The sequence below is a fragment of the Procambarus clarkii genome, chromosome 54 (assembly GCF_040958095.1).
Source record: "Procambarus clarkii isolate CNS0578487 chromosome 54, FALCON_Pclarkii_2.0, whole genome shotgun sequence".
Classification (NCBI taxonomy): Eukaryota; Metazoa; Arthropoda; class Malacostraca; order Decapoda; family Cambaridae; genus Procambarus; species Procambarus clarkii.
Genome location: NC_091203.1, coordinates 30,292,792 through 30,318,867, shown reverse-complemented (window position 1 = coordinate 30,318,867; position 26,076 = coordinate 30,292,792). Strand labels below are relative to the sequence as shown.

The window sequence follows — 26,076 nt, the reverse complement described above, 5'->3', positions numbered from 1 at the left end:
TTGCGCAGACGGTGGCGCAACGACGTGATGACGTCATGCTAGTTAGATAATTTTGTTTGGGGAGTTCTGTCCACTCGTTCGGCTTTCGGTAGCAATATTTTTACCAGAATAGGGGTTTGTTTTGGGGCGCCTACCTTTCTGGGTGCCCGGCCCGGTCGATGGCAGACATAGAATGCTTCCAACCACAAGGGGGTTTCTATAGGCCATTGCTGCTCGTGCCTCTCTGAGGGGGCCAGGTTCTGGCTCGTGGTCCCCGGTAGGCAAGAACTCCTAGCACTTTGACTGATGCCAGAAAGTTATACATATCCATTCAGCCTGGATAGCTCCGGGGAGCCGACGGGGCTCCCCCTAAGAAAGGGAGGGGGATAGGAAAACCCACCCCCCTGTAACAACAAGCCCCGTGCCGAGGGTACCAACACCCAAGCGGGGTCAAACGGGGCCCAAGCCCCCCAAGTCAACTCCTCCCCAGCCCCGGGAACCTCTACGTCAGGACCCGGGGCCGAGCAGTCCTCCAAATCCTTTGCCTCTCGAGAAAAAGTAGAGTCTGCCGGAAAAACCGGGATGAAGGGGTCCCACTGGAGAGGCCCAAAGGCTCCGGCAGGAGGAACAGGCTCGATGCCTCCGCTGCCGATCCGGGAGGGGCAATCCCTGAAGCCGCCAAAGGCTCACCACCAGGCAAACCCCTGCCCCGACTCTGAAACCCTCAGACGTTTGGGAGCCGGGACCAGGGGGAGGGGGGGAGGACAGGATAAACCACAACAGGGGGAAAGACTATGGGGTGCAGAAGAAACCAAAGTCGAGGCAACGAACACCCCCAAGTGCGGGTCCCTATAACCAAAGCGGGGCAGCTGCGGGGTATCCGGAAAGGCAAGCAACCTAAACATTTGGCATTCGGCTTCGACAATGCCGAAGCTGCTTGCACCCGTATATCAATCTCATTGAACTAGGTGAATTGGAGTACAAGCAAGGAATACCACTCGCAGAACTCCGGGTCAAAGGTGTCACTGACCCAACAAGCAGCATGGCGGAGGCAAAGATGGTGAGTGTCACCCTGAGACAATGTGACAGAGCAACCTTCAAACTTGCACAAAGTGAGGTGGGACTCGAAGGTCTTTTCCATTGGATCACTGAGCCTCAATGGGGGTTCCCAGGGCCCTTAGGCTGACTGCTAGGGGAAGCCAAGACGAGGTACTGCTAACCGGTTATCCCAGAGCTACCAAGCAAACAAACTAAAAGCTGAACCCTGCGACGTGTGCAAGCACAGGGACCTAGAGGGCCACCAAAATCATACAAGTGGTCCTACCACCACTCCAGGCAGACCCCCCACCAGGCAAAACAAAACAAAAAACAAAAGAAAAACCACACAAAAGCACAACATCTCTAGGTGAATAGAACCGGTTGCTATGCGTATATCAGACAGCAGCACAGTACTCCTTGCCCCAGCCAGCGACGAAACTACTTTCTACCCAAGGCCAAACAGGAGTAAGAACCACCCCAGCTGAGCCCCAAGGGCGGGCAATCACCGAGCAGCAACAGAACCACGCGGAGGTAGTTCCCGAACGGCTCAGGAAGATGACCCTGAGGCCGCAGGGGCAGTACTTAGGGGGGCACCTAAAGAAGGTAGCCCTAGGTGCATGCAGCCCCAGTACTCATGTTACTCCTGCCTCGCACAACACTAATACTGAACACCGCCACCGCCCTGCAGTACTGCTCAAAGAATGGAGCCAGAGTTGATCACCCGTCACCCTCACAACAGCCTTCTGAACTGAGAAGAGTTGCTGGCGTGGAGGTCTGGGACGTCCGTTTGCCGTGCCGACAGATGCGGGGCAGTTGTGGTGACATCATACTTGTTTTTGATTGGGGAGTTCTCTTGCTAGTTTGGCTTTCGGTTTGCAAATTTTGACCAGCAGTAGTTTGTTTTGGAATTCCTATCTTTCTGGGTGCCTGACCTGGTAGATAGCAGACAAACACTGTTTCCAATTACATGGGGGTGTCTTTAGGCCACTGCTCCTCGTGCCTCTCTTGAGGGGGCCAGGTTCTGGCTCTGGTCCCCTGTAGGTCTAGAACTCCTTTGACTGACTGTTGCCACAGTCTAATATATATACACATCAGTCTGGTACAGCTCCGGGGAGACAAAGAGGCTCTCCACAGAAAGTAATATATTTGCTAAAATTCAGGTTTTTATGCAATTTTGGGGGGACTGGTTTTAAACTTAGCGCCAATGTATGTTGTTTGTTTCGACCAAATTGTCAATATTATCATTTCACATGGAAAAGTCACAAGTGGATGAAGAAAATGACGTACTTTCTGCAAATGGCTATCAATAATGTTTTTGTGTTGTATAATTACTACACAACAGATACAAAAGAAACTCACATTACTCCAATTCCACGAAGTAGTCATTTTGTCACTACAGTGTACTGTACTTTCAGCCTAATATCCCTCTGCAAAATGATAACATTACAATCCTTCACCATAAATATGCTATTACAATCATTCACCATAAAACTAACGAGAATCCTCACACCTACAATAATAACAGTTTACTCTTAAGAATAATGCAACAGTATCTAACTGACAATCACCAGGTAAGAAGTGCTGTGTGTAGTTAAGGGTCTTTATTTGATCAGAATAGCCAACAATAGTTAATCTATATCATGTTCAGAATCCAAACATTACCCATCATTTAAAAAGAACCTATTCCAAAAAGACATTAAACTGCTTACCCTATTCTTCTTGTGCCACTCCACTGCTTGCCTAAGGACTGCCGACGCACTGCCACGATCTCCTAGTGACACATAAAGAGCAACCAAGGCAGAGATGATGCCTTGGCGGTACTTGTCACTTTCATCTAACGACATCAACATCTCACATGCGCTCTTCTTGTCTCCCTGAAAAAGAGGCAATGTAAAAGTTACTCATACTTGGTGTCAGGAGAGCCACAAGAATGAAGAAATACTGTACTAAAATTTTATGTAAACACAAATACCTTTTTACAGTCAATACATTTATAATGTGTTCGAGTTTAGGTGAGATGACTTGAAGAGTTTAGTGGTATTTTATGTATATTTAATACAGTACGGTATATTCATGGTTACATCAGTTGGTTATTGGAAATGTAATGACATGTCATGATAGCCAAGACAAGGCCCAGAGCAGAATGTGTGTTTGAAGCCGGGGGTAGAGAGCTCGAATGTGGGATGAGAGCAGGTAGCTCCAGTACGACTAGAATCTGGTTGTCTGTAGTTGTAGCATCTTGTAGGAGCAGAAACTAGACTCATCGAATGATACATTGTTACTGGTCAATGTTGACAGTATTGAAGATTCAAAGTATATACATTTGTCACTAAACCACTACTGGAGATAAACTGATGCCGCTCCATACTTGGTAATTACCTAAGTGTAGTTACAGGATGAGAGCTACGCTCGTGGTGTCCCGTCTTCCCAGCACTCTTTGTCATATAACGCTTTGAAACTACTGACGGTCTTGGCCCCACCACGTTCTCACCTAACTTGTTCCAACCGTCTACCGCTCTGTTTGCGAAAGTGAATTTTCTTATATTTCTTCAGCATCTGTGTTTAGCTAGTTTATATATATGACCTCTTGTTCTTGAAGTTCCAGGTCTCAGGAAATCTTCCCTGTCAATTTTATCAATTCCTGTTACTATTTTGTATGTAGTGATCATATCACCTCTTTTTCTTCTGTCTTCCAGTTTTGGCATATTTAATGCCTCTAAACTCTCCTCGTAGCTCTTGCCCTTCAGTTCTGGGAGCCACTTAGTAGCATGTCTTTGCACCTTTTTTCAGTTTGTTGATGTGCTTCTTAAGATATGGGCACCACACAACCGCTGCATATTCTAGCTTTGGCCTAACAAAAGTCGTGAACAATTTCTTTAGTATATCGCCATCCATGTATTTAAAAGCAATTCTGAAGTTAGAAAGCGTGGCATAGGCTCCTCGCACAATATTCTTTATGTGGTTCTCAGGTGATAGTTTTCTATCTAGAACCACCCCTAGATCTCTTTCTTTATCAGAATTCTTTAAAGATTTCTCACAAAATATATAGGTTGTGTGGGGTCTATGTTCTCCTATTCCACATTCCATAACATGACATTTATTAACATTAAATTCCATTTGCCAAGTGGCGCTTCATGTACTTATTTTGTCCAGGTCTTCTTGAAGGGCATGACAATCATCTAAGTTTCTTATCCTTCCTATTATCTTAGCATCATCAGCAAACATGTTCATATAATTCTGTATACCAACTGGTAGATCATTTATGTAGACAATAAACATCACTGGTGCAAGAACTGAACCCTGTGGTACTCCACTTGTGACATTTCTCCAGTCCGATACATTGCCTCTGATCACAGCCCTCATTTTTCTATCAGTCAGAAAATTTTTCATCCATGTTAGAAGCGTACCTGTCACTCCTCCAATATTTTCCAGTTTCCAGAACAACCTCTTATGTGGAACTCTGTCGAAAGCCTTTTTTAGGTCCAGATAGATGCAGTCAACCCAACCATCTCTTTCCTGTAATATCTCTGTTGCTCGATCATAGAAACCGAGTAAATTTGATACACAGGATCTTCCAGATCGAAAACCATACTGTCTGTCTGATATTATATCATTTCTCTCCAGGTGTTCTACCCATTTAGATTTAATTATTTTTTCCAATAGTTTGACTATTACACTTGTCAATGATACCGGTCTATAATTAAGGGGGTTTTCCCTGCTTCCACTTTTGTAAATTGGAACTATGTTAGCCTTTTTCCACACATCAGCTACAACTCCTGTAAACAGGGATGCCTGAAAAATCAGTTGAAGAGGAATGCTGAGCTCAGGTGCGCATTCTCTCAGAACCCATGGTGAAACTCCATCTGGACCAACTGCTTTTTCTTATTTAGCTCCTTGAGCATTATTTCCACTTCGTCTCTAGACACCTCTATGTGCTCTATGTTGTTCTCTGGAATTCTTATTGTATCTGGTTCCCTGAAGATTTCATTTTGTACAAATACACTTTGGAACTTTTTGTTTAATGTTTCACACATTTCCTTTTCATTTTCTGTGAATCTATTTCCCATTTTCAACCTCTGTATATCATCCTTTACCTGCAATTTGTTGTTTATGAATTTATAGAATAGACCTGGTTCTGTTTTACATTTGTCTGCAATCTCTTTTTCAAAATTTCTTTCTGCCTCTCACCTCACTACCGTGTAGTTGTTTCTCGCATCTTTGTATCGTTGGTATGTTTGGGGGTTTGGCCTCTTCCTGTACTGATTCCATTTTTGTGTCTTTTGGTCTCTGGCCCTCTCGCACTTTCTGTTGAAGCAATCCTGTTTCCTAGTTCTGCTTCTCTGTTTTGGTATAAATTTTTTTGTGCCTTTATCATATATTTCACAAAACTTGACATACATCGCATTCACTTCCTTGCCTAGCAACAAGTCTGTCCAATTATACCCACTAAAAAAGTGCCTAACGTTGCCATATGTCCTCTCCTAAAGTAAGGTTTTTCAATTGCATCAACCTTCATATTTTCTTCCAGATTATAATGCATTGCATTGGTGGCTTATACTCCATGTTTCTCCTGACTTGCCAAGTTGACCATCATCTTGCTGGTTACCTTTTGGCAGTCCTGAGTGATTCCTGTAACCCTTGGAAAGAAGTATCAATTGTAATTAGTGCATATAGGATTAGTGTAGAACATCTTGGAATGTGGAATTCTTTGGGATAAGTTATGTGGCATAAACAGGCAAATCTAATTGCCTGCAATAGACCTGAGAACTTGGAGCGACTATATTACTCTATACAGTATATAGTTGCTGCACATTCTACAAATGGAATATACAGAATCCACTCGATTTAACGGTCTCTTATTTACCGATCTGTCACTAATATCATATGGTATATGAATCGGTATATGACGTGGTATATGAACCGACCTATGGTTCTATCGACCGGTTTGGGAGACCGGTATCTGGAGCCTCATATACCGGGCTGGCAGTCAATAGAACTGTAGGTCAATATTGGATTTGTTTTAGCATCAGGGGAGCCTCACATGGCAAGCAGGCCACCGACCTCTATCGTCCCCTCTCTCACCCTCACTGCTGCTCTCCCCCACACTCTCACTTCCTGCCTCCCCCCTCCCCCCCAAGACCCTTCTGGGAGGTGGCTCAGTAGATTGCCAGCCAGCCAGAGATAACCTGCAGAATCTCCATCTAATACAATAAAGCATTCATGAAACAAGTATTTTTATAACTTTAGTATCCTAATAAAATTACTAAACAAAATCTGTAACCAAAAATATATATGATGATGTACATCCAGAATTTAAAAAACAAATCTGGCTAACGGGGTCGAGAGTGATAGGATTATCGGAGTGAGCCGGTCCCTCCCCCACCACCGACACTCCTCCCCCATCCCTCACCCCCATCCCATACACACTTTCTCTCTCTCTGCTTCACTGGTTTCGTAGTTCAACTCAACACCTATCCATCCATCCATCCCTCCCTCCCTCCCTCCCTCCCTCCATCCATCCATCCCTCCCTCCCTCCATACATCCATCCCTCCCACCCTCCATCCAACCCACCATACATCCATCCATCCCTCCCTCTATCCATCCTTCCTTTCATCCATCCCTCCCTCCATCCATCCTTCCTTCCTTCCACCCATCCTTCCTTCCATCCTTCCTTCCATCCATCCATCCATCCATCCATCCTTCCATCCCTCCCTCCCTCCCTCTCTCCTTCCCTCCCACCATCCATCCCTCCCACCATCCATCCCTCCCTCCATCCCTCCCTCCATCCCTCCCTCCCTCAAGCCATTCCTCCGTCCATCCATCCATCTTGAGGTTATCTTGAGATGATTTCGGGGCTTTAGTGTCCCCGCGGCCCGGTCCTCGACCAGGCCTCCACCCCCAGGAAGCAGCCCGTGACAGCTGACTAACACCCAGGTACCTATTTACTGCTAGGTAACAGGGGCATAGGGTGAAAGAAACTCTGCCCATTGTTTCTCGCCGGCGCCTGGGATCGAACCCAGGACCACAGGATCACAAGTCCCGCGTGCTGTCCACTCGGCCGACCGGCTCCCTCCATCCATCTATCCCTCCCTTCATCCTTCCATCCATCTATCCCTCCCTTCATCCTTCCATCCATCCATCCCTCCCTCCCTCTATCTATCCATCCCTCCCTGCACCTCTCTCCCTGCCTGCCTCTGATTACGCAGACATGTCCAACAAAGTCACGGAATGAACACTCCAGCTTCGTGACAAATCAAAACAATGTACCGTGAATCTGTGACGTCACAGGGTAGAAGGCACTAGAGTGATGGTCCACCACTAGAGTGGTGGACCAAGTGGCTGTCTGTACAAAATATATTTTACCTGAATGTTACTTGAAATATTACCTACACTTAACTTCGGAAATACCGGAGCCCTGCATTTAATGACCTGGGTACAGCTCCATATAGGCTGTTAAATCGAGTGGATACTTAATTGGGTTAAATATAAGATGGCAAAATATCTGCACTCTAAAATAAGTGCCACTATAATAATTTTGGAAAAACCACTTGGTGCATTCCTAGCAAAACAGGATTAAATCTGGCTATTTAATTTAGGTAACTTGATCTCTTTTTTTTTTTGTTTTTTCTAGAGTCCATTAAATGGGGACTGGTTGAACTGGGATTAAATGTTCAGTACCCGGCATTACTATTTTCTCACAAGGGCCAATATGCCTTTTGTGGACAAGTTTGTTTTCATACTTTAGTTTCCAATTGTCAGTGACAGGAAACGTGTTGGGCTTTTGGGATCCCCCTAAGCCAAAGGCAAGGTTGTCCACAAGGTCACCCATCCAGTTACCGGTCAAACTCAATGGTAACTAGCCAACTGACTTAGTGATATATACATTATTCACTGCCTGAAATGCATTGTGCACAGTAGGCTTCAACATAATATTCAGTGAATAATCCACATGTTAACTCCATTTTGAAAGTAACTTTTAACTAATAAATTTATGATACATAACATATTATGTGGTGATTATGTAACCCTATTTCTGAATAAATCTTTATCTTATTTAGTAGCTGTAAGATACAAAATGAGTCGGACATAATCACCTCAAGGGTAATCCAAACTTATACTGAAGAGTCAAGGACAGCAGTACAGTCACCCACCTTAGCTAACAGTATCTGAGTGGCAGCCAGGGTGATATAAAGAGCATCATCTGGATTATCCTGAGCACATTTTCTGAGTATGGCGCGTGCCTCTGCAAGCTTCCCTTCTCGTCCCAGCTGGGCTGCTTGAATCATCTGTGCCTTAAGAGACAACTGTGGGTACTCCTTTGTCAAGTTTTGAGTCTCTGTTCGACATACTTCATCCTGTAGTAATGAGAGAATAAATCCAAGTTACGATAACATTTGCCTATTCTTGCATTATCATACTATTAAAGTATACTATTAAAGCACATCTCGTTAACTATTAACCCTTAACATGCTAGGGGTATAATATCCTTTCTTCCCCACAGGCGCATGTAATTTTGAAAAAAAAAATTTATATTTTTTCTTCCTAACCTGTTAATTTGTGTTCACTGATCACGGGAAAAATAATAAAACCAGCGTTGAATGTAATGAAACGCCATTTTCTGGGCGAGTCCCGGAGGCTCCCCGGAGCTATCCATGGCTGATATGGATACCCTAACTATTTTGCATCAGTCGATGTGGGTGGAGTTCTAGGCCTACCGGGGACCACGAGCCAGAACCTGGCCCCCTCAGAGAGGCACGGGTAGCAATGGCCCATAGAAATGCACATGTGATTTGGAGCATTCTATATCTGCCATCGACTGGGACAGGCACCCAGAAATGTAAGCGCCACAAAACAAACCCCTATTCTGGTTAAACAACAAAAATCGACAAACGAGTGGACAGAACTCCCCCAGGAAAACGAACTAACAAGCATGACGTCACGCGAGCCGCGCCGCATGTCTGCGCAGCTCGCCCAGACCCCCGCGCCGGCGATCCCCGCCCCAGTTCTGAGGCTGGATATCAAAACCGCGAAAAAACCCCGCCGACCGGAGGGCGGGAGGGTGCTGGGGAGCCTCCGGGACTCACCCAGAAAATGGCGTTTCATTACATTCAACGCTGGTTTTCTGGGGGGAGCCCCTACGGCTCCCCGGAGCTACCTCACCAAAGACTACCTAAAAAACAAGGGGACATACCCGGGAGGCGGTCGGAGAATCACTCCACAACACGAAGTCGAGACAACAACCCAAGGTATAGCATTCGCCAGAAAAAAGGGAGAACGGCCGCAGACAAAGAAAACCTATGATCACGACCATAGGAGCCAAAAACCACTGCGCCTGAGAAGAGCAAGAAGCTCTGCCACACGGCCCCCAGAGGCGAATGCCAACACAAAAAGAAAACCGAGGCAAAGCAAACCTGACCCCCAAGGAGCCACAACCACCAAGGAGAAGAAAAACAGGAGAGCACCCTGTCCAAAGACCAGGACGACACAGGCAGTGCAGAAGCAGGCCGGAGGTGTAACAACGCACGATACAACCTGCGAAACGGCACAGAAGGAATATCGATACCGAAAGCTAGCAGCAGAAACCAAGGTGCCAGACCCAGGAACGACCCCAAGCGCCTCTACATCCTCCGCAAGCCAATCCTATGACAGCCCCAGGAGGGAAAAGAAAACGCAGGACCAAAACGAAAATGCCACAAGTGTGCTAGACCACCTCCACAAGTGCAGCTGACAGGGAAGGAACTCGCATAAGGAGCCGCCCCGCACCAACATCCCACAGAAGGGCAGGAGCGAAAAGACTCATTAGGAGGAGCAAAATCACTCCCAGGAAAACTAGGAGCGCCGAGACAGTGTGAAGAGAAGAGATATTCACAAAAGAACAAAAAGGCCAACACCCAGAAGCTGCTGGGAAGAGGACCCACAAGCCCTAGAAAGGACCGGAGGGAAGCTCAACCGAATGACGACAGACGCACCAGAAAACGGGAAGGAGCAAAACAGTCCCGAACCTTCGAGAACAAAAAGAAGCAAACACAAAGGACGAAGGCCCCAAAACCCCGTCGCACCCGAGACCAAAAGTCATGCAGAAGCCCCAAGAAGAGGGGGACATGACAGAAGAAGGCCTGTCCCGGAAAAAAGGGCGAAGATCGTAGAAAAGCACCCACCGACAGAACGGGTACAACGGACAAGGAAACCAAGCCCAGGGAGGGGCCGACGCCCACAAAGCACGTGCGGAGAGGGGGAATGGAAAACCCCACACCACAAAACTGCAAGTCCCCCCCAGAGGGTTAGAAACAACCTGGCGGGGACTAACGGGGCCTGAGGCCTCTCACGTGAGCCCCACCCCAGCCCCGGGAACCCACCCTGCAGGCCCCGGGGCTGAGCTGTCCCCTCAAAGCCCCAGCGTCAAGAAAACCCCGGGGCAGCCGTGAAAAACACGAAGGAAGGGAGCCCACTAGGCTCTGGAACTTGAATCGAAACCAGAGGATAGGCGAGGGGCGAGACGAAGACCCCAAGCTCATCCCCAGCCAGCACAATGAGGCGAGGACAAGACAGTGAAACCAAGGAACATGGAAAAACCAGGCCCGGCACAGCAAGACCGGCAAGGAAGGAGAGCCCCAGAGGGAGCACGGAAGGGCCGAACATAACGCCACAACCCACCCCGACACGCAGCTGCAGTACCAAAACCGCAGCAAAACGTCACCACACTCCCCGAGGAAGCGACAGAGAAGATAGATAAATCGTACACGAGTGGCACACAAGGGGACATAGGCGGAAACCGAGTACCCAACTGAGCCACAGGGACGGTAGAAGAAACGTGTGCAGGGTAACAGGCAATCAAAGGAACACATTAGGCAGCCCAACATGGGCTGACCCCATACACAACCCCAAGAGCAGAGATGAGAGTGCCCAAGAAGCACAGAATCCGCCCGACAGGCAAACGACAGGGGAGAGGCGGAAACAAAGAGCCAGAACCCAACCTGCAAACATAAGGAGGCGAACACAAAACCTCCGACACAGGAAAACTTACTACCAAACAGGCACCCCCACCGTTGCACTGCGGAACAAGGTGGAGGCGGGGCCCTGAACTCAAGCAAGGTTAGACAAGCATAGGAGAGGGGCAGGAGGAGTACAGGCAGGAACCGCCTCGGAAGGGACAAGAGGCCACCTGCAGACACCCGTGAACTGAGGAAGGAATCAGGTGGAGAGAACAAGAGCTGCCCAGTATGGGCTAATAGCCCTGCAGTAGGCACCTCGGGTGATACAGTCCACGTTCTCAAGTACATATGTACACCCATTCCTACTCCCAAAAACAAAAACAGCGTCAGGACGAAGGAGACGCCAAAACCGCACCAACTCACCTGCAGAACATAGGCTCTGAAGGGCCATGACGCAAGCGTTCGAGTCCGTAGTCCGTAGGCCAGTGCGCCCATGCTGGAGAGGAGGGGAGCTGCGAGGGAGGCTCCCCACCCTAGAACGCAGGGAAAAACCTCATGAATTCCACACAGCGGCACCCCAGAACACCCCCAAAGCAACGGGGCACGGATGGGATTAAGAAAAGAGCGAGAGGAGAAGCCCCCCCCCCCCCCCAGAGAGAATTGGAGCAGAACACGTGTGCACACCGCACGGAACCAAAACAAACTCCCACGGCGCATGCGCAGGACGCAAAAGAAAGTAGCCCAACCAGGCGCGAAGTAGCCCAACCAGGCGCGAAGTAGCCCAACTAGGCGAGAAGTAGCCCAACAAAGCGAGAAGTAGCCCAACAAGGCGAGAAGTAGCCCAACCGGCTACAAGGAGCCCAAACAGTCACAAAGGAGCCCAAACGGCTACAAAGGAGCCCAAACGGCGACAAGGAGCCCAAACGGCTACAAGGAGCCCAAACGGCTACAAGGAGCCCAAACGGCTACAAGGAGCCCAAACGGCTACAAGGAGCCCAAACGGCGACAAGGAGCCCAAACGGCGACAAGGAGCCCAAACGGTGACAAGGAGCCCAAACGGCGACAAGGAGCCCAAACGGCTACAAGGAGCCCAAACGGCTACAAGGAGCCCAAACGGCTACAAGGAGCCCAAACGGCTACAAGGAGCCCAAACGGCCACAAGGAGCCCAAACGGCCACAAGGAGCCCAAACGGCCACAAGGAGCCCAAACGGCCACAAGGAGCCCAAACGGCCACAAAGGAGCCCAAACGGCCACAAAGGAGCCCAAACGGCCACAAAGGAGCCCAAACGGCCACAAAGGAGCCCAAACGGCTACAAAGGAGCCCAAACGGCAACAAGGAGCCCGAACTGCTACAAGGAGCCCAAACGGCCACAAAGGAGCCCAAACGGCCACAAAGGAGCCCAAAAGGCTACAAAGGAGCCCAAACGGCAACAAGGAGCCCGAACTGCTACAAGGAGCCCAAACGGCTACAAGGAGCCCAAACGGCTACAAGGAGCCCAACCTGTCCAGAACAGAAGGAACCAGGATGGAGGCAAACTCCGGGACATGCAGGAGGTAAGCCGCAAAGGCCAACCGCACCGCAGGCGAAGAGATGCGGTTAGCCGAAAACCTCCTGAAGACGGAACCGAAGAAACCACAGGGACACGGAACCAAACCCGGGGAGGAGCAGAGCCTAAGCCCAAATCGTACGCAGAGGGAGGAAAGAAAACCCCACTCCTCGTAACAGTAAGCCCCGCTCAGAAGGACGGAAATCCAGGCGGGGCGCAATGGAGCCCAAGGCCCCAAGGCCACTCCTCCCCAACCCCAGGAGCCTCTGCACCAGGCCCCGGAGCCGAGTCGACCTCCAAAGCTCCGGCCTCACAAGAAAAAGCCGGGGCAGCCGAGAGAGCTGAAAGAGAAGGGGGCCCACTGGTCAAAACCCAAGAGCATCGGCCGGAGGAACAGACTCGAATGCCTCCGCAGCTACCCCGGACGGGGCAACCCCCGAAACTGCCCACGTCTCAGAACCTCTAACCCCGCCCCGACCCCAAAGCCTGCAGATGCGTAGGGGTCGGAAGCAGGAGGGGGGGAAAACAAGGGGGGCGTGGAAGGAACCAAGGCCGAAGCGACCAAAACCACCCAAGTCTGGGTCCCTACGCAAGCGGGGCAGCATCGGGGCGTCCGGGGAAGCGACAAACCAGAGCACGTTGCAACATCCTACCCTGCAACACGCGAGCTGCCTGCACCCACGGGAATTCATCAGCAGACTGGGTGAATGGAGTCACGAACAAGCAACAAAGCTCACAGGACTCAAGGGTCGAATGTGTCACCGACCCAACAGGCAGCATGACGGAGGCAAAAACAAGGAGAGTCACCCTGAGACAAAGGGACAGAGCAACCCTCAACTCGCACAAAGCGAGAGGGGACGCAAGGGTCTCCACTATCGGACCCGAGAGCCCCCGGGGGGTTCCCAGGGCCCCTAGACTGGATCTGCAACTGTCGCGACAGTATGTGGCAACCAAGGAGAAGAAAGAGCACGCTGATCAGAGACCAGGATGGTGCAAGCGGCGCACGAACAGGCTGGAGGTGAAAAGATGCACGAGACAGCTGACTAACGGTGCAGAAGCAACACCAAGACCGAAAGCAAGCTGAAGCGGCTCCGCCAGCGCCACACGAAAAGAGGCGACAGTATGTGGCAAGACGACGGCCCCCAACCCCCACCAGAAAAACCAAGCTGACGCTAACAACTGCAGCCACCTAAGAAGGGACAGGAGGAAAAGGAAGGACCCCCAAAATACCCCATACTGCCGCCAAGAGAAGCACGCAGGTGGGACACCTACCACGAAGCCACCCGACCACCAACCGGAGGCAAGACCGCGAGGCAGAACATAAGCAGCCCCAACAAGGCCCCTCCGAGCCCAGGAAAAGGCGGAGCCGCGGGAAGATCTCGGGCGCGACCACCGAAACCCTGGCGGCATAAGGAGACGGAACGTCTGCCGAACAGAAAAACTCCCCAAAGCATGCAAGCCCGCCAGGAGTTCAGAAACGACGGGTCCAACGCGAGACATCGCAAGACCCCAAAAAAAACAACCGGCAGGGCAAGCTATAAAACCAAAGAAGGCGGAAGGGTCGTTGCCAGAACAGTACCCGAACCAAGGGGTACGAACAACTGCAATAGACCGAGATAAAGAAGCACATCACAAGACACAGGCTGACAAACGCCTAAGAACACACGCAGAACATCCCTGCTGCAGAGGAGGCAGGAAGAAAGAGCAGAAGCACAAAAACCCCAGAAGAACAACCAGGGGTGGACAATCAGGCAGGGACAGAAAAACCCCCATGCAATCCCCAGGCACAAAACGGCAGCAAAGTGCCACTCCACAACCGGACACAAGAATAAGGACACGCCACTGTGAAACACGGTACCAATGCACACGTGCAGCAGCAGCAACAGGCACCACTGGAACATGCAACATGTAAATAACAACTCCCTTCTGCAAAGGCAGAGAACGGAGCAGGCAGACCCCAGACAGGGCCAACGGAGACACGACAAAACCCCGCAGGCCCAGAAACCTGCACCAGGCGACCGACGGCGGAGAAACCCCGCTCGATACCTGCTGGAAGAGGTACTGGGAGCTCTTTTACACCTGAAGCCCGGCCCAAGGCCAGGCTAGACCGGCCACAGGGTGGCCCACGAGGAAGCTGCTAGGAGCAGTCCACCGGCCCACATACCCCCACAACCAGGACGGGCCGGAACTGCCATACGAAAACAGGCTAGTGTGCCCTGGAAGTCCACGGACGAACCAGCAAGAAGGCTTATGCTCGCAAGTAGGTCGTGTAACAAGCACAGACCTCTGATGGTAATACAGTGTTCCCCAAATGTGCCAATAGCACCACTGCACTCCACTGGTACTATCCCGCAAGTTCTACCAGATAGGCGGGACCCAAGAGCCAGAGCTCAAATCCTGCAAGCACAGCCAGGAGCCTAACCAGGTGAATACAGAACCAACCCTACAACCCCCACACCTCACAACATTAAAAAAGGAGGGTCCCCTGAATGACTCCAGCATGGGTTGGACATGCACATGAGGGGGACAGGAAGGGTTGAAAAAGGGACAGTCACTGGTGTGCGAACGGTCTCAGTCGTACAAAAATACACCTAAACAAAGACAGGTATATAAACAACTCCGCATCCAGCGCCCGGCCAAAAGACGCCAGACCGCAGAAACTCACCTGGCAAACGGTGGCACGAACTTGACACGACTCAACCGTGCCCAGAAGAACCTGGGAGCACCGCCAGGTGAAGACGCCTGAGCCAGACCCTGCCGGACCCGCAGGAGAGCAGGGAGAGGCGAAGGAGGCGGTCCACACCCATGACACAGGGAAAACCGCGGTGTCCTCCCCACAACTGGGAACCAGGACACCCCCGGCGCGAAGGGGCACATACCGCAGCCAGGGAGAAGAACGAGAGGCAAAGCACTGTAGCAAAAAGGGCGCAAAACACCAGCACTGAAACACCGCCCAGACCAAAACAAACTCCACGGTGCATGCGCATAACACGCTGGCCGAACCGCACACCCTCTCTGCGGGAAGGCACCAGCCAGGACTACTGCACGAGAAAAGTAGCCAAAAGAGGAAGCAGGAACAATAAAACCGGCCAAAGAAGCAAAGAGCCCAAAAAGTAGCCCAACCGGGCGACAAGTAGCCCAACAGGGCGACAAGGACGAGGAGTCGACAGACGTTCCAATAATGCGGGAAGTAGCGAAAAAACCTTCCCGTACCTTCGAGAACACAGAAGCCAACAATAGTCCCGAAGGCACACGAAGGCGCAGGCGCACCCGAGATCAGAAGTCACGCAGAACCCCATCGAACGGGGAAACATGACGAAAACACCGTCCCAAAAAGGGGTGGGAGGAAACATCCACCCACAGGACGGAACCAACCGACTCAAAGGCCAAGGAACCGAGCCCGGGGAGAGGCCGACGCCCAACAGCACGTACGGCGAGTGGGGAGGAAAGACTCCACTCCGCGTAACCACAAGCCCCGCCTACAGGGGGATAAAAAACCCCCACGGGGTCCAACGGGGCCAAGGCCCCCCAAGTCAGCCCCTTCCCAGCCCCGGGAACCTACACGACAGGCCCCGGGGCCGAGCCGTTCCCCCAAAGCCCCGGCCGTATCAGAAAACCGGGGCAGCCGTGAAAACACTAAGGAAGGGAGCCCACTGGCAGACTCATACAACTCGGCTGGAGGAACAGGCTCAAATGCCCCCGTCACTACCCCGGAAGGGGAATTCCCCGACTGCCCGAGTCTCAACACCATCAAAAACCCCGCCCCGAACCTACAGACGGTAAGGAACCGGATGCAGGCAGGAAGGGTGATCCAGGGGAAAGACAAGGGGGCGTGGATGGAACCGAAGCAACCAACACCCCCAAGTCCCAAAACGAACTACAACGGGGTAGCCCAGGGGCTCCCGGGGAGGAAACCACGAGAACGTCGCCACCACCAAGGCTCAAGTGCAACGCCCCTGCTGCCCGCACCTGCTTTGTTAGCACAACTGGGTAACCGAGCCACAACGAGCAACCAAACTCGCAGGACTCCGGGTCGAAGGTGTCACCGACCCCACAGGCAGCAGACGGAGGCAAAACAGAGAGTCACCCAGAGACAAAGGGTGAGAGCAACCCTCAAACTCGCTGGAAGCGAGGGGATGACTCTGGGGTCACATCCATCGGACCCGCGCGCCCCCAGGGGTTTCCCAGGGTCCCGAGCGTTTACTATAAGAGGACTCGCGCTCAGGTAATCCCAGGCAGGGTACTGCTAACCGGCACCCAAAGCTACCAAACAACTTTCTAAGAGCTGAACCCCCGGGACGTGTACACTCACGGGGACCTAGCAGGGGGTACCACCAGAAAATACTCAGAACACAAGGGACACAAGGGGCAAGAACGAAGGCAGACCCCCCCCCCCCAGGTAGATAAACAAAAAGAAAAAGAAAACCCCGCAAGAGGACAGCGTACCCAAGCCGGCCGCTATGATTGGTAAAGACAAGCTGCACAGTACCCTGCGCCCCACCAGTGCAAAAACTGCCCCTTACTCTAAGGCGAACAAGGGAGACAGAACACCCGAGCACACAAAGAGCGGCCGAAAACCAAGCAGTAAACAGCCAAGCAGGGGCAGGACCCAAGGAACTTGTGGAAGGTGGCCCCAAGGGCAGTACTTACAGGGCACCTAGGGAAGGGAACCCTAGGCGCATGCAGCCCGAGTACTGGAGAATCACTCCCGGCTCACGCACCCCCTAGAAAACAGACACCACACTCTAGGTACAGTGCTGAAACAACCACTGGATCCGGAGCACATAACCGTTGCCTATAGCATCAGCCGAAGAACTGATGGGTGGATAGCCGGCGTGGGAGGTCTGGGGCTCCCCCTTCCCCCTCCCGGGGAGGGGGGAGCTGCCCAGACAGCGGCGCGGTGACGTATGACGTCATACTAGTTTCCTTGTTTTCTGTTGAAGAGTTCTATCCACTAGTTCGGCTTTAGGTAGCAATTTTCACCAGAATAGGGGTTTGTTTTGGAATGCTTACCTTTCTGGATGCTTGACCCGGTCGATGGCAGACATAGAATGCGTCCAACCACACGGGGGTTTCTATAGGCCATTGCTCCCCTTGCCTCTCTGAGGGGGCCAGGTTCTGGCCGTGGTCCCCGGTAGACCCTAGAACTCCATACACATGACTGATGCCAAAGTCTGACATTAGCATATCAGCCGGTAAAGCTCCGGGGAGCCGACGGGGCTCCCCCCAGAAAACTATGAAAAATCAATCAGAGACATTGAAATAATTAGGTAATTATCTCTTTGTGGCAACTCCGGCCTGAGAGCTAGCGAGCAAGAGACCGCCTGGGACGCACGCTGAGTCAGCGCCTATAATTTGCCAGACTTTCCCGCCCTATAGCGGGCAATATATGCCACTTACGATTTTTTTATTATTTTTCCCGTGATCAGTGAACACAAATTAACAGGTTAGGAAGAAAAAATAATTTTTTTTTTCAAAATTACATGCGCCTGTGGGGAAGAAAGGATATTATACCCCTAGCATGTTAAGGGTTAATAAATGTAACCGAAGTCGTCAAAGGTTGAGGAAAGATGTACACATTCGTAAGTACTTGCGTAACTGCTTCGTGAATCTGGCTCCAGGTCTTTTGGTTGGTGGTCTAGTCAATGTGGCTGTTGGATGCTGCTGCTTGCAGTCTGATGTATGAAGCAAAGCTTGGTTGATTAGGTTCCCTTTGTAGGTGTTTATTGAGTTCTCTTTTGAACATTGTGAGAGGCCGCCCAGTTATGCTGTTAATGTGTGGATAGTGAATGTTGAAAAGTCATGGGCCTTAGATGGTGTTAGAGTTCTCCCTTAGCATAACTATTGTACCTCTGTTTTTCAATTGGCTATTTTGCATATTCTGCCATGCCTACTGGTCTCATGTATTCACCAAGTTGTGCTTGTGAGTGTTGAGCTCTGCTCTTTTGGCCCTTCTCTCAACTGCCGGGGGAGCCGGTCGGCCGAGCGGACAGCACACTGGACTTGTGATCCTGTGCTCCTGGGCTCGATCCCAGGCACCGGCGAGAAACAATGGGCAGAGTTTCTTTCACCCTATGCCCCCCTGTTACCTAGCAGTAAAATAGGTACCTGGGTGTTAGTCAGCTGTCACGGGCTGCTTCCTGGAGGTGGAGGCCTGGTCGAGAATCGAGCCGTGGGGACACTAAAGCTCCAAAATTATCTCAAGATAACCTCAAGGTAGAACTGTCAATCAGCTGTTACTAACTACTGTACTTATCCCCCCCCCCCCTCACACACACACACACACCCAGGAAGCAGCCTATAACAGCTGTCTAACTCCCAGGTACCTATTTACTGGTAGGTAACAGGGTGAGAGAAACTCTGCCCATTTTTGTTTTCTCGCCGGTGCCGGGAATCGAACCCGGGCCGCATGATTACGTGTCTGTCCTATCCACACAGCCACCGGCGCCCCCAGGCGCCGTGATGCTAGCTCCATGTGCAAATTCAGATTAAGTCCTTCTAATATTTTCCAGGTGTAAATTATTATGTACCTTTCTCACCTGTGCTCTAGAGAGTGCAGATTTAGAACTTTTAATCAGTCATAATACAGTAATTTGGATTTCTATAGAGTGGATTCTAATAGTAAAGGATTATTCTAGTAGCACACTATTTGGAAAAGCAATTTCTCCGGATTTCAATGGGGCTGTTAACGTGCAACAATATTCTACCTTAGAGAGCACTAGTGTTTTGATAAGAATCATCACTGGTATGACATTCTATGTTTAAAAGGTTCTTGTTATCTAAAATGTCATTTTTCTTGCAGTCATGACAGCTACTTTATTGTGTTCATTAACCTTTAAACTGTGCAACGTGCCTGCAGGCCCACATCTGGGATGCACAACATGCCTCCGGGTATTTTTATTTTTAGCGTTTCATTCAAAACTCTCGTGGCTACATGGGGTTCACATCAGCTTCCACACAGCATGAGCTTAGAGCACTGCTGTTCAGCTTGTGACCACAGCATCGCCTAATAATGTCAAAATATATATAGAACTTGTATTATTTAGCTATGATAGTATTACAGAAGAGCCTGAGTGTGATAAGACTGTGTACAATGTTCAAATATCAATGATTCAATGCTGCTCACGATGTTTACAGTGCTAGCTACAACACTACAGCATTATTTCGTCCATCTAGGGTTCTTCAAACGACTTCCTAGGTTCCTTTACAAAATAAACTTAGTCAATTATTCATTTACAGGATATAGTGACCAGTATTGTGATAACAGCAGGATTGTGGTGATAATTACCATTGTGCGTAGTATTGTGGGAGGAGGAATTGTGGTGAGGGAGCGAGGGAGAGAATCAAGGTAGCCTCACTGTGTGTGTGGCAGCCACTCTTGTTTTGCTCATCATATCAGCTTAGTGGTTTGCTATGGTGAATACATATGTACATGGGTATATACAATGTGTGAATATATATACCCATGTACATATGTGCATAGTATTGTGGGAGGAGGAATTATTGTGAGGGAGCGAGGGAGAGAATCGAGGTAGCCTCACTGTGTGTGTGGCAGCCACTCTTGTTTTGCTCATCATACTAGCTCAGTGGTTTGCTATGGTGAACACAATTGAACATGGGTATATACAATGTGTGTATATAGTGTAATATCAGCAACAGGAGTATGTTGGGAGGAGCTATTTTGGTGAGGCAGGTGACGTGATCGTAGCGTCGTCTGCTGGCTGCTGTGTGATTTCTCGTGCAGTGTATGGTGGCCACTGTAATGTTTGGACACAATACTGGCTTACTTGCATAGTTCTGGTGAATAAAACATGTAGATTGGAATACATAGCATGTGTAAATAGTGTAATAAAAACAATAACAGTATGGTGGGAGGAGCATTGTTGGCGAGTAATATGTTGGAGGAGTGAGGGAGACTGGCTGGTGTGGCAGCTGACACTCGCGGAGTTCTGTGTGTTGATGGTGAATGTATATAGTGTGTGATAGTGTACAGTGTGTAAATAGATTGTATATAACAAATTAGCATGGTGCATGGGAAATATGTGCAACTTATGTGTACACATGTATCATGCACGTAACAGTGTCTTCGGACAGTACGGATGTTCTACTGCCATAATATAGTGTACGTGTTCATTATACATAGGCTTGGCACGAAAAAACAAATAAAATGTATTTGGAACTGTGCGCAAAAAATTAACAAAAATATATTCGTGGGAACTCGCACATCTATAACCGGGCGTGCTAGTGGCCCCGGGGACATACTCCACGGGCAACCAGGGATTGATGACGTCACGCGCGAACTTACAGACCCCATAGTTGCAAAAGTAAGTACAATTTCAAATTTTTGTTAACATATCAATACTCAGGGAAGGGTTTTCGACACTTTCAGAAAAACAAAGAATTTTTTCTAGATAATTTATTTCCTGCACACTGGGTGGTTGTCATATTTGGTAGCCAAGCAGTTGAGGGGTTAAAGGTAAGTTCTTCCAACATGATTACTCCTGAATTCTTTACATTGCTCTTTCATTCTATATAGTATGATTTGACTGCATTTTATGTCTTTTTTTTTCTTCACATTTTCGTTTTTTTCTATAGCACAGGAGCTGAAACTTATCTTCAATAAACATATTATCTGTGGCCAATTGAAAGACCTGTTTCAATTGCTTGGAGTGGCCCGGTGGCACATATGTCCACCACAGCCCGGTTGGTCCGGCATTTCTTGAAGAAAACTATCTAGTTTTCTCTTGCAGGTGTCCACATTTGTTCCGACAAAATTTCTTATACTCGCTGGGAGTACAATATGTTGAACAATCGTGGACCTCTGATGTTCATACTGTGTTCTTTGATTATGCTTACGGCACTCCTGCTCCTCACTGGTTCTATACGGCATTTTCTTCCATTACGTTCACTCTAGTATGTTGTTATTTTATTGTGCAGATTTGGGACCTGGCCCTCCAGTATTTTCCTTGTGTGTATCATTTGATATCTCTCATCTCATTTCTAGGGAGTACATTTGGACAGCTTTGAGATGATCCCAATAATTTAGGTGCTTTATTGTGTCTATGTATGTTGTATATATATTCTCTGTATTCCCTCTACTTCAGCAACCAAAATATGGTTCGATAACGGTTATGAATCTATCATATTCATAAAGAATTTGTTTCCGTCATTGATCTTCATTGTGTTCAGGGGTACACTAAAAACAATCTTAATGAAGCCTCAGTATCTCAATCATTGCTATGCTGTCATCACCACCCTTGCTCAAGGGCCCATTGGTAGATGTAGTTTTTTGTTCCATTTCTCTACATAGTCTTCCTTGTCGTTGTTGAGATAGAGTAAAGTGTTTGAAGTGTTGTGCCATTTGTTTTGTTCGCCTATAGAGGTAACACCGTTCTCGTTCCAGTTTGTATCTTTTTCTCTCTTTTTTCTTAGTGGTATGTGCCTTCCACATATTTCTGCTACTGTGCCTATTTTCTTGAAGCACTGGTTCAAGTTTATATCATCAAGCTGTTCTTCCCAGCATATTTCTGCAAGGTTTTAGTTCATTCATTCTAAGTTAATTAATCACTTTGTTATTAAAATTTAATTTGCCGAGTTCTTCTCCTCCTCCTTTTGGATTTGAGACTGGCTGCACAGGTCTATTGCCCCTGCTTGTCTAAACTTCGATTAGGCTGTGATCCGAGTTACATGTATTTGTAATTATTATGTCCCTAATCGGTTCATAACTGTTTGTATAAGTAAGGTCTAGGGTATTTTCTTTTCTAGTCATTTCTACTATTTGCTGGTTTAAAGCAAATCTGTCATACATCTGCAAGAGGTCATTTTGTGTGAGCTGTTTGTTCAAACGGCTTCCTGGGATTCTCTACATTTGCCACATTTTTTTCCATTTTAGATGCCTTGAGTTGAAGTCACCAAGCAAGATGATGTTTTGGGACATTGTTTGTGGTTTTCTAAGCAGTATTCTATTTTGTCATAAGTTGGTCTCTTAAACTGCTGAGGATTTGCATCTTGTGATTTGTACACAAAAAAATCACATTTAGAATTTCTATTTTGATTATCAGCACTTCCCCCATATAATTTGTGGTGATTAGCAGTTAAGTGCAGATGTGTGTATCTAATGTACAGGCTGACCCCATCCTGTGTTTCCTGTCACATCTGAAAAGATTGTACTCCAGTTTCTATATTTCACTGTCATAACAGTCTTTAGCGAATTTCAGCTAAAGCTGCAAACATTGCATTTGCCTCATTCAAGAAGCCAGTTATAAAGTGGACTGTTTGTTTTGCTGGATATTTCTTTCCCATTCTTTTTATCTTTCACTAAAAAATCTTCCTATTGTATGGGTGTTTCTGTATTCATAATGACAGTCTTTTGATTTGATATGCTTGGTTCCTTTGATACAAAAAGCTGGGTCTTTGTTAGAACATTCCTTCTTGCTTAGCAAATTTTTACATCTGGCTGCAAAGGTCTACAGTTTCAGGTGCAAATATCTGTAATTACCAGAAAAACATATTCCTGTATTTTGGATATTTTTAAGGTTTCTTGGGTGGTCATATTTTTCATCTTTTACTGCGACCTGGTGTGTGTGTAAAGATCTTTTACTGCGACCTGGTGTGTGTGTAAAGATCTTTTACTGCTGACCTGGAATGTGTGAAAGATCTTTTACTGCTGACCTGGAATGTGTGAAAGATCTTTTACCGCTGACCTGGAATGTGTGAAAGATCTTTTACTGCTGACCTGGAATGTGTGAAAGATCTTTTACTGCTGACCTGGAATGTGTGAAAGATCTTTTACTGCTGACCTGGAATGTGTGAAAGATCTTTTACCGCTGACCTGGAGAGTAAGTTTTACTGCTAGAATCCACTTCGTAAAACATTTAAATTATTGGGACCACCTACAAATTTTAAATCTATATTCCCTAGAGCACAGGTGGAAGATGTACCTGATAATTTACACTTAAATACAAAGACTTGTTCCAAATTTGCACACACAAATAACACAAGAGACCAAAAAAGTATGGCAGGATGTGCAAAATAACCCCATTGGAAAGCGGAGGTGCAATAGGCATGCTGAGAGAGAACTCGTTCAACATCAAAGGGCCAAGACTTTTCATTACTCTCCTTCTACTCATACGGGGCATAACTGACCTCACGCAGTGTTCAAAACTTGACATTTCAAAGGATACCTGATCAACCAGGCTGTGACTCATATGTCAGGCTGTGAGCAGACATGTTAAATAGCTTGGGTGACCAGATCACTAACCAAGAGGCCTGGTTAGAGACAGAAACCACTGGGACATTGATACTTGGAATCATCAACAGGTATACAACACGTATACCTGTGTATATACCAAAGAGCCAAAGCTCAACCCCCGCAAAGAGCCAAAGCTCAACCCCCGCAAGCACAATTAGGTGAGTACGTATAGCTTGCCATATCCTAGCAATGTTCTGAGATGTGTCACCATCCAGGCAATAGCTTGGCATAAGCAAGTAATGTTCCGAAATGTGTCACCATCCAGGCAATAACTTCCCATAACCAAGCAATGTTCTTGCCATAACCAAGCAATGTTCTAGCCATAACCAAGTAATGTTCTTGCCATAACTAAGTAATGTTTTTGCCATAATCAAGCAATATTCCTGACATACCTGCTTGATGGGGTTCTCGGAGTTATTCTACTCTCCAAGCCCAGCCTGAGACCAGGCTAGACAAAGCCTTACCTTGAAGTTGTCCCCGCGGCCCGGTCGTCAACCAGGCCTCCTCTTTGCTGGACTGGTCAACTAGGCTGTTTGAAGAGGCTGCTCGCAGCCTAACGTATGAATCACAGCCTGGTTGATCAGGTATTCTTTGGAGGTGCTTATCCAGTTCTCTCTTGAATACTGAGGGGTCGACCAGTTATGCCCCTTATGTGTAGTGGAAGCGTGTTGAACAGCCTCTGGCCACTGATGTTGATAGAGTTCTCTCTCAGAGTAACTGTTGCACCTCTGCCCTTCAACAGGGGTATTCTGCACATCCTGCCATGCCTCCTGGTCTCATGTGATGTTATTTCTGTGTGCAGGTTTGGGACCAGCCCCTCTAATACAGTGGAACCTCTATTAACGAGTTTTTCCAGTAACGAGCAAGCCACTCGCAGCAAATTTGTCTCTATTGACGAGCTCGCCTCTATTAACGAGTGAAACCACATGGCGCTTCCTAGCGTCTCGCGGGTTCTCGCAAATTCTCGGACGCCTCCGACGCCAGTGTTGTTGTATCTCACACGACAAGCATCCCTATGGATTTATTTGAGCTTTTCTTTGGGTTTTTAGTGGTTTTGCGACTACAATTTGTAACACATGATGTCTCCAAAGAAGCTGCTTGCTAAAGATATTGTTGTCAAGAGGAAGAAAGAGACAATTACTGTGGATTTAAAGAAGGAAATTATAGCAAAGCATGAGTGTGGTGTCTGTGTGATTGATCTCACAAGGAAGTATGGCAGGTCCTCATCAACAATTTACACCATTAGTAAGGGAATGAGGAGGTAAGGGAGGATGCTGCCTCTTCCACCGAGATCAGGGAAGTGTTTGGAATGTTTGAAAAGGTGAACGCATTCTTGGAAAAGCTGCCCTGATAAAGCAGTGACAACCCAGTGTGTGAAAATGTTTAATTAATTTATCACTTTGTGATAACACTTTATGAAAGTGTTATCACTTTCACAGGTATATGTCGCTTGAACGTAACACACTTTTTTCTCTTGAATGCACCCAAACACCGCGCTCAAGCGTCATATGAGCAAATATTTCTATAAAATCCAATTCTTATCCGATCGACTTGGGGATTGTATACATGTTTGCCATGAAATTTCCGTTTTCTTTAATAATCACATTGCCTATTTGAGAAAACAGCATTGTATTGTATCTTCGTGGTAAGACTATTATATTGTTGACACAACGAGTGTAATCAACGTAGTTTTTTATCTGGTGCTGGTCTAACGCATCCTTGTGTAACATTTGAAATGAAATTTGGGTGAAATTCCCAAGAAGAGAGAGTCCGCCTGACTCAAGAGGTGGATTCTCCTTCCACACCATAACCCCTCTCATCCTTCCCACCTCCCCATCGTCTCCCTCAAGCCAGCAACTACTCTTCATAAGGTAAAGTAAATATTAAAACACTACAACAAAACATTTATATTTACATGTGCAATATTATATTTACATAAAAAAAAGTCATACAAGTATGGATGTTTTTGGGAGTGGAACGGATTAAATTTATTTCCTTTATTTTAAATGGGGAAATTTGTTTCCAAAGACGAGTTTTCCAGGTAACGAGCTCGGTGCCAGAACGGATTAAACTCGTTAATAGAGGTTCCACTGTATTTTCCATGTATAAATTATTATGTATCTCCCCCCGCCTGCACTCAAGAGAATACAGATTTAGGCTCTTTAGTCGGTCCCAGTAGTTTAAATGTTTTACCGAGTGGATTCTAGCAGTAAAGGATCTCTGCATGCAATCCAGGTCAGCAATTTCTCCAGCTTTGAAAGGGGCTGTCATTGTGCAGCAGTACTCTACTCTACAGAGCACTAGCGTCTTGAAAAGTATCATTGTCG

The 26,076-nt window shown here is 48.0% G+C and overlaps 1 protein-coding gene across 1 annotated transcript in view; it reads right to left on the bottom strand.

Moving 5' to 3' along the window:
- Srp72 (signal recognition particle 72) overlaps nucleotides 1-26,076 on the bottom strand; it is a 254,241-nt gene that overhangs the window by 121,103 nt on the left and 107,062 nt on the right. Inside the window, exons 7-8 of the mRNA XM_045732804.2 lie at nucleotides 8,170-8,373; nucleotides 2,727-2,891 (exon numbers count right to left, since the gene is read on the bottom strand). Coding sequence (XP_045588760.1) covers nucleotides 2,727-2,891; nucleotides 8,170-8,373 — 369 coding nt within the window. The remainder of the gene's footprint in view (nucleotides 1-2,726; nucleotides 2,892-8,169; nucleotides 8,374-26,076) is intronic.